Source organism: Pyricularia oryzae, chromosome 2, assembly GCF_000002495.2.
Source record: "Pyricularia oryzae 70-15 chromosome 2, whole genome shotgun sequence".
Lineage (NCBI taxonomy): Eukaryota > Fungi > Ascomycota > Sordariomycetes > Magnaporthales > Pyriculariaceae > Pyricularia > Pyricularia oryzae.
Window position 1 is genome coordinate 5,309,355 of NC_017850.1, and position 13,249 is coordinate 5,322,603.

The window sequence follows — 13,249 nt, forward strand, 5'->3', positions numbered from 1 at the left end:
AAATAAAACCCTGGAAGTGAAACTATATCTAATTAAAAGTTTAACTTAATAATATGCATTATAGGAGAAAGGTTCAGTTTAATAATATGCATTATAGGAGAAAGGTTCAGTTTAATAATATGCATTATAAGATAAAACAATTATTATAAATTTCACCGACTTAATAATTATAATATTATTTACATTTAAAAAACTTAAAATATATTAGTTTATATATAAATATCTTATTATTTTAAAAATGTTATAATATTAAGTTTAAATAGAAACACGTGGCGCGTGTTACGGAGTGGCGTGCCTGGGCGACTGCCAACCGTAACTAGCTCCACCCCACGTGACAAGGCGCCAGGGGGAGTTTGTTATTTGTTCGCTTAGGCGCGTGTACGCGATTGGCACTGCGTGCCTTCTTCCTTTACACTTAGCTTTAGATCCTCGGATATGTAGTAGTAGTAGTAGTATTAGTTAACGCCGGGCTCGGCCCGGCTTGTTAGCCGGCCGTTAGCAACCTCCCGAGGGGTATCTCGGCGCGCGTTCTATCTTCTTTATTTACACAGGGGGAAAACAAGGAGGGCAGAGGCGGATCGTGCCTGACCGGGTTCGGGCCCGGTCCTGCTTAGGGGGTTAGTTCACTGACGCGACCCCGTGCCTAAGGTGCACGGAGGGTTCGTCTGACGGCTTGTACCGTGAAGTGTGGGTGAAAAGGCAGTAAGTCTATTCCTCGTCAGAGTTCGAGTCGTTTACGATCGGTGTCCCTAGGCGTAAAGTGCGTTCGTGGCGCGCGGGGCGCTGGCGGGCCGCTCTGGGGCGGGCGCTGAAGTAGTTGGTGGCTATCGAAAACGCCTCAAAGCTTTTCGGTTGCCCGAAGCTTGTCTGGAAGAATTTCCAGCGTTGGGCGCGATTTGGCGGCCCGGCCGGCCGGTCGTTATTAGGCCACGGCCAGTTTCTCCACACCGCCCGCGAATAGCGGCAGTGCACCGGGTGCTCAGGGGAGGTCCGCTTCCAGCACCAGGCACACGAGGTGTTTGCATCCTGGTGGTTGAAACGGTCATGGTAGGCCTTGAAATCGCCGTGGCCGGTCCTCATGGCCAAATAATGGCCCAGTAAGGGTCTTGGCAAACGCAGTTCCTCGCCTTGCATTTCCTACAGTAAACTATAGTCACAGGGTTGGACCAGACCCTCTAACGGACAGGCCAGCTAGAGCCCTCCTAGTCGCTGGATACCCAGCCTGCCACGTAAATACAAGGTTTGCACCTTAAGCCTACCGCATCCACAAAAAGGCCTCTTGGTAGACCGACGCGCGCATCCGTCCTCTCCGGCTAAAATAGCGTCTCTTCCGCCTAACATGCCGACGACATCATCTGCCCCGGTGTACGTCCCTAGTGCGAGTAGAAAGCTTCGAAAAGCCGGCGACACCCCGTACATGTCCATCCACAGCTTAGTCCCCCGTTGGTTCCTGGGCTAGCCCAGCGCCACAATGTGGACATGAATGCAATCGAGTTCTTCCCGTCCTCCAGACCCGGCGCAGATTCCCAGTGCGAGTGAGAAGCATGGGGCGCCTCAGTCACACTATTCCACCACGGCCCACCGTCCACGGGGTGTACCAAGGGTGCGAACCAAGGCCGTGCCCACGTTTCTTGCTTCCCGTTACCCAAAGCCGTCTCCAGCAATGGGCCGACCACGTCTTGCTGTCGGGACCCTTTGGAGACTGCCGCGCCGGCACAGTGCTTCCGGTCCACGTACAACTAACCAACCCCCGTAACGGCACTACCTCCTCGCTGCAGGCAATCCCAGAAGGTGTGAGGGGGTGAGAGGGTGCCCTGTCGATTCGAAGAACCGTCGGGTGGTTCTCAGCCTAATTTCCCTTTCTTTTAAACCGTATTGTCTAGCCTTCCGGGGAAGGACGCCTGCCTTTCCGGCTGGCAAAGTTTTTTGTGCCACGCTGGCTCGCATCGCGAGATTGGGCCTTGTCTTGTGCGCCTCTATGCGGGTGGCGCGCCGAACCGCCGATCGGACTCTTCCTTCACCGCGATCAGTGGAAAACTCGTCAAAGGGGAGATCTGTCGATTATACATGGGTGTTGCGAGGAAAGGCGTTCCGTGTAGTGACGGTGCTTAGGGCGACAGGTTGAAGAGTTTTTCGTGTGTGCGCGCCTGTTAGGGCTACAGGCGGAAGTCCCGCGCAAACGTTAACAGCATGGTCCGTGCGCCCATACTGAAAATTTTGTGTACGGGAGAGAGTTCTAGATCCTCGGATAGAATGGCCCCTATATCGCAGCCTTGTCTCCTTGGGATCGCTTTCGTGACGGCCAGCAAAAGTAGGTCTTACCCAAGAATGGTGGAGAATGTTATTATGTGATGTGCCTAACGTTAAAAAGAGTATTGCATTAAAATAATCAAAGTCTAAAAGTTTCTAAGGCCTTGGCATGCTATATTGTATTTGAATTTAATACCCAAAAACCACTCTAACCAACCAGTTACTCCGTGGGGTTTTCAAATGAAAGTTTATGCATTTACCCTAGAAATCTGAAGTTTCCACTCTTCGTTTTCAATTGTCCCTGTAAGCGTTTGACTTTCAATAAACCTGCAGTCGGCGCTTGTTTCAAAATGAAGCTCATAGGCTGCGGTCCTGAAACGGCCGGGCCGGCCAGGCAGAACATAGGCCGCCGGTTGTAGTGAAAACCATGAGTTTAAATTAAGTTGATTTTTGGCCAGTAGTTCGACCTTACAATAAGGTGTAGCGCTAGCGTGTAGGGCAAACAAGCCAAGTGAAACAGCAATTGTGTTAAACTGCATATTGACGGTTGCGGTAATTTCGAATAATAAAGTAAAATGGATTGTAATGAGAGAAACAACGGCAGGAAAAGTATGGGGGAAAAGCTGTGAGAAAGGATTGTTTGGTGGTTAAGAAATCAAAATCAGAATGGCGATTAAGTCAGATATTTATATTTGCCTGCTGTACTTGTTAACGTGGTTCATCAGGACCCCGGACATATCAGGACCCCGGACATTTTTCAACCCAGTTTCATCCTTTATTTTCCACACGTGTTCTTTCCCCCAACAGTAATGGAATCATCAAATTGCGAAGCGCGAATCATTCTTGCTCTAAATGAGCTCCGATCAAGCAAAAAGAAAAGCATACGAAAGGTTGCATTAATATATAATGTCCCAAAATCGACACTACACGACAGAATAAACGGCATCGCTTCTTTGGCCAATCGTCGGCCAGGCAACCAAAAGCTAACGGAAAGGGAAGAGGAAGTAATTGTCCAGTATATACTGGACCTGGATCCCCGAGGGTTTCCAGCCCAGATCGCTGATGTGGCCGCAATGGCCGATCATCTTCTCGCTGCGCGGGACGCGCGACCGGTCGGCAAGCAATGGGCTTATCGCTTCGTACAACGACGCACAGAATTAAAAACGCGTTTTTCTCGCGCTTACGATTTCCAAAGAGCTCTTTGCGAAGATCCTGACGCGTTAAACGCGTGGTTTCAATTGGTGGCCAATATGAGGGCCAAATATGGCATCCAAGACTGCGACATGTACAACTTCGACGAAACCGGCTTTATGATGGGCCAGATTTGCGCTGGAATGGTCGTAACTGGGTCCGAAAGACGCGGAAGAAGGAAAAAAGTACAGCCTGGCAATCGAGAATGGGCGACTGCAATTTGTTGCATCAGTGGCGACGGTTACGATATACCCCCGTATATCATCGTCAAAGGCTTTTACCATTTGTCCAATTGGTATACAGAAGGCGGTCTTCCGGACACGTGGCGCCTCAAACCCACCGTTAATGGATGGACCGACAACGAGACTGGCCTCGACTGGGTTCAGCATTTCGACAACCATACAAAATCGCGGACAAAAGGCGTATATCGGATGTTAGTGCTCGATGGGCACGGCAGTCATCGATCCCCTGAATTCGAGGGCTATTGCAAAGATCACAATATTATTCCACTTTACCTGCCTGCTCATTCATCTCATTTAACCCAGCCACTTGATGTCGGAGTGTTTAACGTCCTTAAGCGGGCGTACGGTCAAAAAATTAACGACTTTATCCGGGCCCACATCACTAACATCAGCAAAGTCGACTTCTTTTTGGCTTTTGCAGCGGCTTACAAAAAGTCAATGACAAAAGAAAATATGGCCGGGGGTTTTCGAGGGGCGGGAATTATCCCCCATAGCCCGGAAATGGTCATATCTAAGCTGGATGTTAGGCTACGGACGCCGTCACAAGCATCCTCCACCATTCATGGGTCAGACCCACCTTTGTTAGCGATTCACACCCAAACACACCAATAAGCTTAACAGCTGAAGAATTTTCGCCCTCCGGGCGCCGGTCGACATGGCCTCACCAGAGGTCTCAAACCGCCGCGCGCGCCCGCAGAGCACGCCGCAGGCTTTGCCGCAGGGCCAGGCCGAGTCGGGACACGTATCTCTCGACACGCGCACCGCTAACGCGCCTGAGCCGGCTGGCCGCGGAAGGTACTCCAGCCTCCCGGCCCTGGCCATCAAAACACTGCAGCAGGAGTTGGAAAACGTGGAAACAGTCGGCAGCTGGCTCGAAGAGGTCTTTGCAGCCAAGCTCGAAAGTTTACAGGCCCCGGAGGACGCCGCGCTTAGGAGAATTGTTCTTGAACTTGACGACGTGATCAGCGGCTGGTTCCTCAGTCGCACCCTCCCTGAAAAAGAGCGTTCGCGCTCCCCGTCGCGTTCGCCGACCAGTTCCAGCGAAAGGCGCAGCATTTTAATTACGAGGACGGGCACGGCGTCGTCGGCCTCTAAAGGCAGAGGCACGCCCACTAACAAATCGGTCACATGGGCCGAGCGAGCCGCCACGCCACCAGCGGCGGCCCCAACGCAAATTTTAACCCCGGCCACGCGCTCGTACCCGATACGTACGACGCCCGGCAATGCACCTGACAGCTCCGCAACTCCCTCCCAATCGGGCCGGGACCGCTCCCAAGCCCCGAAACGTTTGACAGAACAGCCGTCCAACCGCATCCTGATCCGCGTAAATGACAAATTGCGGATGGTGACGAGGGAGCCATACGCGGTAACGACCAAACTGGCCGAATTGGTCTCGGTGCCACACAGTGAAATCCCAAACGCCAAGCGTACCCCCACGGGCTGGGGTGTTACGGTGGCCTCTGAGGAAACACGGCAAAAACTCCTCAACCCCAGCGCGGTCAAGGCCATTATGGACGCATTGGACGCGCGGGAAGTCACTGTCCCGACAACCTGGCACACATACGCCGTTTCTGGAGTGCCCCGAACGCTCAATTGCCTGGACGGAAGAAAGGACGTACATGAGGTAATCCAGGAGGAGATTACCGTGGCAGCAGGCCAGCAGCCAGTCAACTGGCATATTTCCAAACATGGTTACGACCCACATACGGCTGAGGGCACGTGGATAGTGTCCTTCCTTCAACCCGTAAAGCCCTTTCAGCTTTTTGGAGTGTCGAAACGTGCGCGGAAGGTTGAAAAATCACGCAAAATTACACACCACCACGACGGTTGCCAGGGATATTGCGAAATACGTCGCTGCGTACGGCAAGCGCGTTGCGGCATATGTGGTGAAGCAAAACATGCGACAGAGGAAGAGCCGTGCAAGGCAGCCCCCAAATGCGTTAACTGCCACGGCCATTTCCCATCCGGACATGAGAACTGCCCTGCCCGACCTTTGGTGGTAAATGGGAAGCTTGAACGACCTTCACAGCGTAAACTAAAGGGGATCCGCAGAATCGGACGTGCCAACCGTGCCGCGATTATCAACGACCGGGCTGAGGCGGCCCGCCGAGAGCCAGCACCTGCAATCCCGGTCCTAAGCACCTCATCGCAGCATTCGCAAACCTCGAGCTCCCGATCGAGCATTTCAAACAAAAGAGCGCGGCCATGCGAGGCGGCAGGGGCGGACATCCGTAACTTCCTGCAGGTTGAACAGGAACGCGTGCACGACGAAATCGTTTGGGCAGCCGAAATGGAGGAGGACGCAGCGGCTGCCGAACCTTGCCCCGCTGATGTGATAGACTTGGAAGCAAGCCGTCGATTAATATGACGAAAAACTCGCTCGGCAACATGCAGCGGGAACGCCTCGACGTAGTTTGGGCCAACGTAGGCAAAAGGATAAGTGTGCATCTGAGCCTGTTGGAGTTATGCCACCAGAGAGAAGTGGACCTGGTTAACGTCCAAGAGCCATGGTGCGGGCTAAAGACGACTACACAAACGCACCCGGGCTATGATGTTTTTGCGCCAGTGGACGAATGGCACGCCAACACTTACGAAGCCATGACTGGGCTCCGGCCCCGGGTGCTCACCTACGTCAAGAAGGGGGCAGCCCTAAGGGCCGCACAACGACGGCTACCGCAGGGCCAAAATACGCGGGACATACTCTGGCTCGAAATTAACGGAATACTGTTTGTTAACGTATATAGGGCTCCGGGCACTGAAGCCGCGCTGGAAATGGTATGCAATACCGTGCCAAATGGACCCACGGTGCTAGGCGGCGATTTTAACGTAGCGGCTGCTGCATACCAGCCGGGCCGCGCAAACGCACGCGGAGGGGACCAACTGACGGCATGGGCGCAAGCCCAGGGGATGAGTTTCACAGGAAATATCGGCGTGCCCACCCACCGCGACGGGGGTTTACTGGATATGGTCTTTTCCAACCTCCCCAGCACAATAACTGTGGTTGACAGCAGTCTTTACACAGGCTCCGACCACGAATCCCTTTATACCACGCTGCGGACGCGCGGCGCCCCCCGCCCGGAGGCGATTAACGTTTCGGTTAGGGACGACCGGCTACCAAAGTTCGCGGAGCTACTTGCTTTTGGCATGCAAGACATGCCGGACCCGGGATCCGCGGCCGATGGCTACGCATTGGACGCGTGGGTAGCTGAATTTACAACTTTATGGGAGCAAGTGACGTGGGTCGTGGGTACGCCGGCGGGAAAAAGGGACAGCTCGGCTCCCTGGTGGACCGAAAACTGCCAGCGGCTCTGGTCCGAATTCCAGCGGGTTAAACGGAGCGCTGTAAATAGGGCAGACGCCTCTGCCGAGGAAAAAGCCTATACGAAAGGGGTGCGGGCCGCGAAGCGGGAGTACTGGAGGCACCGGATCGACCAATTGCGCGACGATAAGGATTTGTGGAACATGGTGGGCTGGCTGGGAGCCGGACCACGCCTCCGGTCCCCGCCGCTGGTTATTAACGGCGAGCAAGTGAGCGAGCCTTTAGCAAAAGCGGAAGCACTGCAACGGGAGGTGCTTGGCCGATTTTCGGCGGAGGATGACCTGCAGGGAGACCCCTTGGAGGCCTGGTCGCCGGACGAGGCTAAAATCCCTTGGGACACCCAGGTTAGTGCGGAAGAGGCGGAGCGCTCCTGCATTGGGGTTACGAGCACGTCCCCGGGCATCGACGGAATAACCGTCCGGCTACTAAAAGCCGGATGGGCTTCGTTGGCCGAGCCGGTGCGCAGGCTCTACCAACGTTGCCTGGAACTCGGACATTTCCCAGCGCCTTGGAAGAAGGCCGAAGTCGCGATGCTACCGAAAACGGGGAAGAAAGACCGGAGCAGCGTTCGATCCTGGCGGCCTATAGCCCTCCTCTCCTGCATCGGAAAAGGCCTCGAGAGGCTCGTTGCACGCCGGATAGCTTGGGCCATACACGACAACGGGCTCCTTAGCTGCACCCACGGCGGTGCCCTACCCAAACGATCGGCGACGGATCTGGTTTGTGCCCTCGCCCACGATATCGAGCAGGCTCTAGCTCGCGGGGAGGAAGTCACCCTTGTCGCATGCGACGTCCAAGGCGCCTTCGACGCCCTCCTCCATAGGCGATTAATACGGAAAATGCGGAGCCTCGGGTTTAGTAAAATTCTCCTCAGGTTCGTGATTAACTTTTTAAGCGGCCGCCAGGCCCGAGTCCGGCTGGAGGGTACGACCACGGGCTTTAGGCGGCTTGGGTGCGGCACCCCGCAAGGGTCTCCCCTTTCCCCGATCCTATATATGTTATATTTGGCGTATCTCGTCAAAAACGGTACGAAGTGGCGGTTGGCATACGCAGACGACGTGCTTACATGGAAATCGTCACCCTTGTTGGAGGAAAACGTACGTTGGCTGGAAGATAAACTCCGGGATATGCACGAAATTGCGGCGGAAGAGAAGATCCATTTTGCAGCGGAAAAGACAGAGGTGATCCATATTACTAAGAAAAGGCACGGTCGCAACCCGGAAATCCGGATTAATGGTAGAACGGTTACCCCGGTCCAACTACCGGGCGGTCGACGCGGACAAAGCGCCTCCGGGGCCGAGCGCTACCCGGGCATGCGTTGGCTTGGTTTTTGGTTCAGCCGACGGCTAGACGGGCGCCGCCACGTGGCCGAAAGGGCTGCCAAAGCAATGGCGGTCGCTGCCCACCTCAAGAGCTTTGGGGCAGTAAGATACGGACCGCCTGCGGCTGCACTTCGCAAGGCAGCGGTGGCATGCGTGGGTTCCTCGGCCACCTACGCAGCCGAGGCATGGTACAACCCAGCGCACAAGCAAAGAGGACTCCTCAAAGCATTGAACAAACCGCTGGTTTTAGCGGCACGGGCAATCCTCCCGGCGTATAAAACCACCCCCTCGTCCACTATTCTCAGGGACGCAGGACTACCCTCGGCCCGCGTCGCGCTGGCCTACACCCGCCTGAAATACGGCGCCCGACTAAGGCTCGCGGACAAGGGGCACCCCCTTGTCAGCCGCCTGCGTGAAACACCTCGTGCCCGCAACTCGGGCCATTCGGCCACGACCCTGCAAACGGCTGCACAACTTCTCCCGCGGATCCGGAGACTAGAGTTGCGCGCACCTCGCAATGCCCCGGATTCTCGCACTGACCCCACCGGAGGAGTCCCGAAAGAGGAAGCGGCCCGCCGCTTTATCGAATGGCTGGACATGGTATCACCTGACGATATCGTGGTATATACGGATGGTTCGGAAAAACACGAAAACAACTGCGTCCAAATAGGGTACGGATGGGCCGCTTTTAGGGCGGGCCTGGAATTTGCCGCAGGCTCCGCATCTATTACGCCGGAAAACCACGTTTTCGACGCCGAGGCGATTGGCGCCCTAAAAGGGCTACAGGCGGCAGCCAAGGCCCAGCCAGGCGCCCGGATCTGGATTTGTGTGGACAGCACCTCGGTTATTTGGGGTCTTAGAGGCGACGCGCCGCGTTCGTCCCAATGGGCCTTTCTGGAGTTCCATGACCTTGTCGATCTACTCCGAAAACAAGGTACCGAGGTTCGGGTCCGTTGGTGCCCTGGGCACCAGGGAATCCCGGGAAACGACCGGGCTGACGAGCTGGCCAAGGCCGGCTCCGCCGGACCGCCGGACCCAGACCCGAGGGCTCAGCAAACCACGTATAGCGGTGCCGGCACGGTCCTCAGAGCCATTCTTTCCAATATAGAGAAGGACTGGTGGCGTAAAGAACTCTGTGAACGGTCCCCCGCATATAGGGAATGGAAATTCCAATACACACCGAGAAAGGAGCCCGAGGAACTGCGTTTGCCAAGACCCCTACTGGGCCATTATTTGGCCATGAGGACCGGCCACGGCGATTTCAAGGCCTACCATGACCGTTTCAACCACCAGGATGCAAACACCTCGTGTGCCTGGTGCTGGAAGCGGACCTCCCCTGAGCACCCGGTGCACTGCCGCTATTCGCGGGCGGTGTGGAGAAACTGGCCGTGGCCTAATAACGACCGGCCGGCCGGGCCGCCAAATCGCGCCCAACGCTGGAAATTCTTCCAGACAAGCTTCGGGCAACCGAAAAGCTTTGAGGCGTTTTCGATAGCCACCAACTACTTCAGCGCCCGCCCCAGAGCGGCCCGCCAGCGCCCCGCGCGCCACGAACGCACTTTACGCCTAGGGACACCGATCGTAAACGACTCGAACTCTGACGAGGAATAGACTTACTGCCTTTTCACCCACACTTCACGGTACAAGCCGTCAGACGAACCCTCCGTGCACCTTAGGCACGGGGTCGCGTCAGTGAACTAACCCCCTAAGCAGGACCGGGCCCGAACCCGGTCAGGCACGATCCGCCTCTGCCCTCCTTGTTTTCCCCCTGTGTAAATAAAGAAGATAGAACGCGCGCCGAGATACCCCTCGGGAGGTTGCTAACGGCCGGCTAACAAGCCGGGCCGAGCCCGGCGTTAACTAATACTACTACTACTACTACTAGATATTCGGAAGGTCCTGCGCACCACAGAGGAGAGCTTGACGCGACTTGGCCAAGCCCGTCCCACTGTCGGGCACATCCGCATTTTTCTAACGCAAGTTAGCACCAGCTTTGCCCAGCTGGTCCAAGCTGCCTTGGATGGCAACTATCATGGGCCATACTACGAGTTTTTCGATCACGTTGAGGATTCGCGGTTGCGCGCCGTGGTCCACAAGATCAATGGCAAATTCGCTACCGACATCCGTACCCATGGCAAAAAAAGGGTTTTGAGGCCGGCAGAGTCAGAGATCGACTGGACTCTGGATGAAAATTCAATTAAGGAAAACAACGAGAAGGAGCTTTTCGTAACCCAAGAGGAAATGAAAAACTGGGTCAAAAAGGTATGTCCATATATGGTTGTTTAATCGGGTACGACTGACATGGTATAGGTGTATTTGCGCACACGGGGTCGTGAGCTTCCAGGGAATTACAATCATGTCCTACTAGCCGAGCTGTTCTTGGAACAATCCTCTCGTTGGCTCCCCATTGCCACAGCCCACGTGGAAAACATCATCGCGATCGTCACCGGGTGGCTGCAGCACGCCACTCGAGTGGTTCTACCCGAGGACAAGCTTCGTGGTGATGTGCTTGCCATTTGCTCTCAGTGGATGGAGGACGCCGGCAATGACGCTTTGATGGAGCTTGATAAACTGAAAAAGACGAGCAGCGCCAGCCGATTACGTACAACCATTACTACACTGACAACATTCAAAAGTCCCGTCATGGCTTTCTGCGTGAGGCCGTGGAAGGTGCTATCAAAGAGACAGCAAGCTCGGATTATCATGGAAAACTCCATGTTAGCAACATCCCCATGGATATTGAAAAGTTCCTTGAGGCAATGAAGCGCAAAGTCAACGTCGACATGGACGACCAGGCATGTGCTGAGGCCATGGCAGGGTTGGAAGCTTACTACAAGGTATGTTTTACACGACGCCATTGCAAAGTGCAGATACTAAAGCTTTTCGATAACAGGTAGCCATGAAGACTTTCGTGGACAATGTCTGTCGGCAGGTCGTCGAGCGTCACATTATTGCGCCCCTCCCCGAGATTTTCAGTCCAGTGACTGTTTCCCGATTCACGGACGACGAGCTTCTTCAAATCGGATCCGAGTCGGAAAAACAAAATCGCAAGCGGGAAGAGCTTAGGGCCAGGGCAAAGAAACTGAGGAGCAGCCTTGAAAATCTCCAGCGACGCTGACGGGTATCTTCCTTCGGGGTTATGAGGAGCCACTTCTCGCTGTTTTCCTTAATTGAATTTTCATCCAGTTATATGTTGGTTTCAGACGCGGACCTTTACGGATCCAGCGATATCCTGATTTCAGTCGACACACTGGAAAGGTTAACAAATGGTGGGGCATAGGAGGTCATACGCTCTTTTAATTTGATTAAGTTCAAAAGTATGATGATAGAAATCCGGCAGGCAGAGAATGGGTACATTTTGTGGATTCGTTGCAAATCTCGGCCCCAAAAAGGCAGGTCACACATTGGTGATCCACAAAACACATGTCAATTTCGGTGCAAGAACTGCATTTTCATCAAATGTGCTGGGCTGGGCCTAAGTGCTTTGCATCTGGTCCAAGCTAGAGCAGAGTGTTGAACAAAACGGGCACTTTGCCCATTCATATGTCCACTATATGTGCCTGAGCAGCTGCTTTAACATACAGACGAAGCGACATGCCGCGTCGATCATAATAAGCTCCGGCACAAAGATGCAAGTCTAGGTGAAGGCCTAAAAACGGGCCTTTGCCACTGCGCCAGGCTTCACCCATCGCACCGGTGCTTGAAGTGTTTTTTTCCGAGAGAGCGCAGGCCCTATTTTCGCAAACTACCAATATCAGTATGTCTGTACTGTATCTGTACTGTACAGTACAATACTCTTAAACAAGTCGTTGTCTTTCGCATTCAAGCTTCGGGTTGGTGCTGACATTCAGGTTCCTGGAACGATAAAGAAAGAACAAGGCTAGTGCTGTCTTCTGGCCCAGGTTTGGAGTTTTTGTTGCATATTTTGCATTCATAATCGTGACGTACCCGCCCGCTCACGACATCAAGTAAAGTGTGGCGCCAGCCGCGTTCTAAAGGGCGGGTCAAACAATTTCGGTATCGTGACACGCTTCGATCTTAACACCTTCAAGGCGCCAGCCACGCTTTGGGGAGGTTCAGTCGCGTTCCCGTTCTCGGCTAGCCCAAGAGTCATATCGGCGATGCAGAAGTTCGTCTCAGTTCTCGGCAACGAGGGGCGCAGAGCAGATTCGGCGATTGTTTTCTGGAACTACATCCAAGGCGAAACCCTCACGGAGCCGTTTATAAGCAGCGCGCTGCATAACGTCGATGGCACAGCTAATGCTCCGGGACTTGCCGACTTTTTGGGCATTCCAGGCAACGTCACGTCGGCGTTACGTACCGACACGCTAGCCGAGTTTACTAATGAGTTGGAGTTGCCACAGGGCAGTTACAACGCCTGGCGGACGCTGACATTTTAAAAAAAATGGCGATGTCATGGCCTACGCCGTTGAGACCTACCTGAACATGGTGAAAGAACTGGAGGCAGACCCGTCACTCGGTTTCACAGCGCAGTGCGTGTTTCAAGGCTTATCGGCGGAGCAGTTCAGGCAGGCCGCAACAAGCGGCGGCAACGTGCTCGGGCTCGAGGATCGTAGCGAAAACCTTGTTTTGTTTCTCGGCATGGTTGCATACAAAGACGCAAAGCTCATAAAGCTAGTCAACGCCAAAATGACTACCTGGGTGGACAACACCAAAAGGTTTTCGGTCGAGAATGGAGCCGACGACGAGTATCTTTTTCTCAACTACGCCGACCTCTGGGCAGCTATGGAGAGAAAAACCTTGCGTTTATGGAGGAGCTTGCGGGCAAATACGACCCGAACGGAGTATTTCAACGAAGCGTGCCCGGTGGATTCAAGTTATCAAATGCTCGAACAACTGCATGTTTAAAGGTGGACGGACGATAATGTGGCTTGTTTCCTTCACTTCTTTCTATTGTAGACAGT

General features: G+C 54.1%; 3 protein-coding genes across 3 annotated transcripts; all 3 read left to right on the plus strand.

Moving 5' to 3' along the window:
* Positions 1–4,338: 4,338 nt before the first annotated feature.
* On the plus strand, positions 4,339–6,483 carry MGG_15795 (uncharacterized protein; the record flags this gene model as incomplete). The annotated part of the gene is made up of 1 exon (XM_003714885.1): positions 4,339–6,483. The coding sequence occupies one exon, from the start codon at positions 4,339–4,341 to the stop codon at positions 6,049–6,051; it is 1,713 nt and encodes a 570-aa protein (XP_003714933.1). The 3' UTR covers positions 6,052–6,483.
* A 4,573-nt stretch (positions 6,484–11,056) lies between these two features.
* On the plus strand, positions 11,057–11,442 carry MGG_15796 (uncharacterized protein; the record flags this gene model as incomplete). The annotated part of the gene is made up of 2 exons (XM_003714886.1): positions 11,057–11,161; positions 11,218–11,442. The coding sequence occupies 2 exons, from the start codon at positions 11,057–11,059 to the stop codon at positions 11,440–11,442; spliced, it is 330 nt and encodes a 109-aa protein (XP_003714934.1).
* A 1,298-nt stretch (positions 11,443–12,740) lies between these two features.
* On the plus strand, positions 12,741–13,193 carry MGG_07984 (uncharacterized protein; the record flags this gene model as incomplete). The annotated part of the gene is made up of 1 exon (XM_003714887.1): positions 12,741–13,193. The coding sequence occupies one exon, from the start codon at positions 12,741–12,743 to the stop codon at positions 13,191–13,193; it is 453 nt and encodes a 150-aa protein (XP_003714935.1).
* Positions 13,194–13,249: the final 56 nt, after the last annotated feature.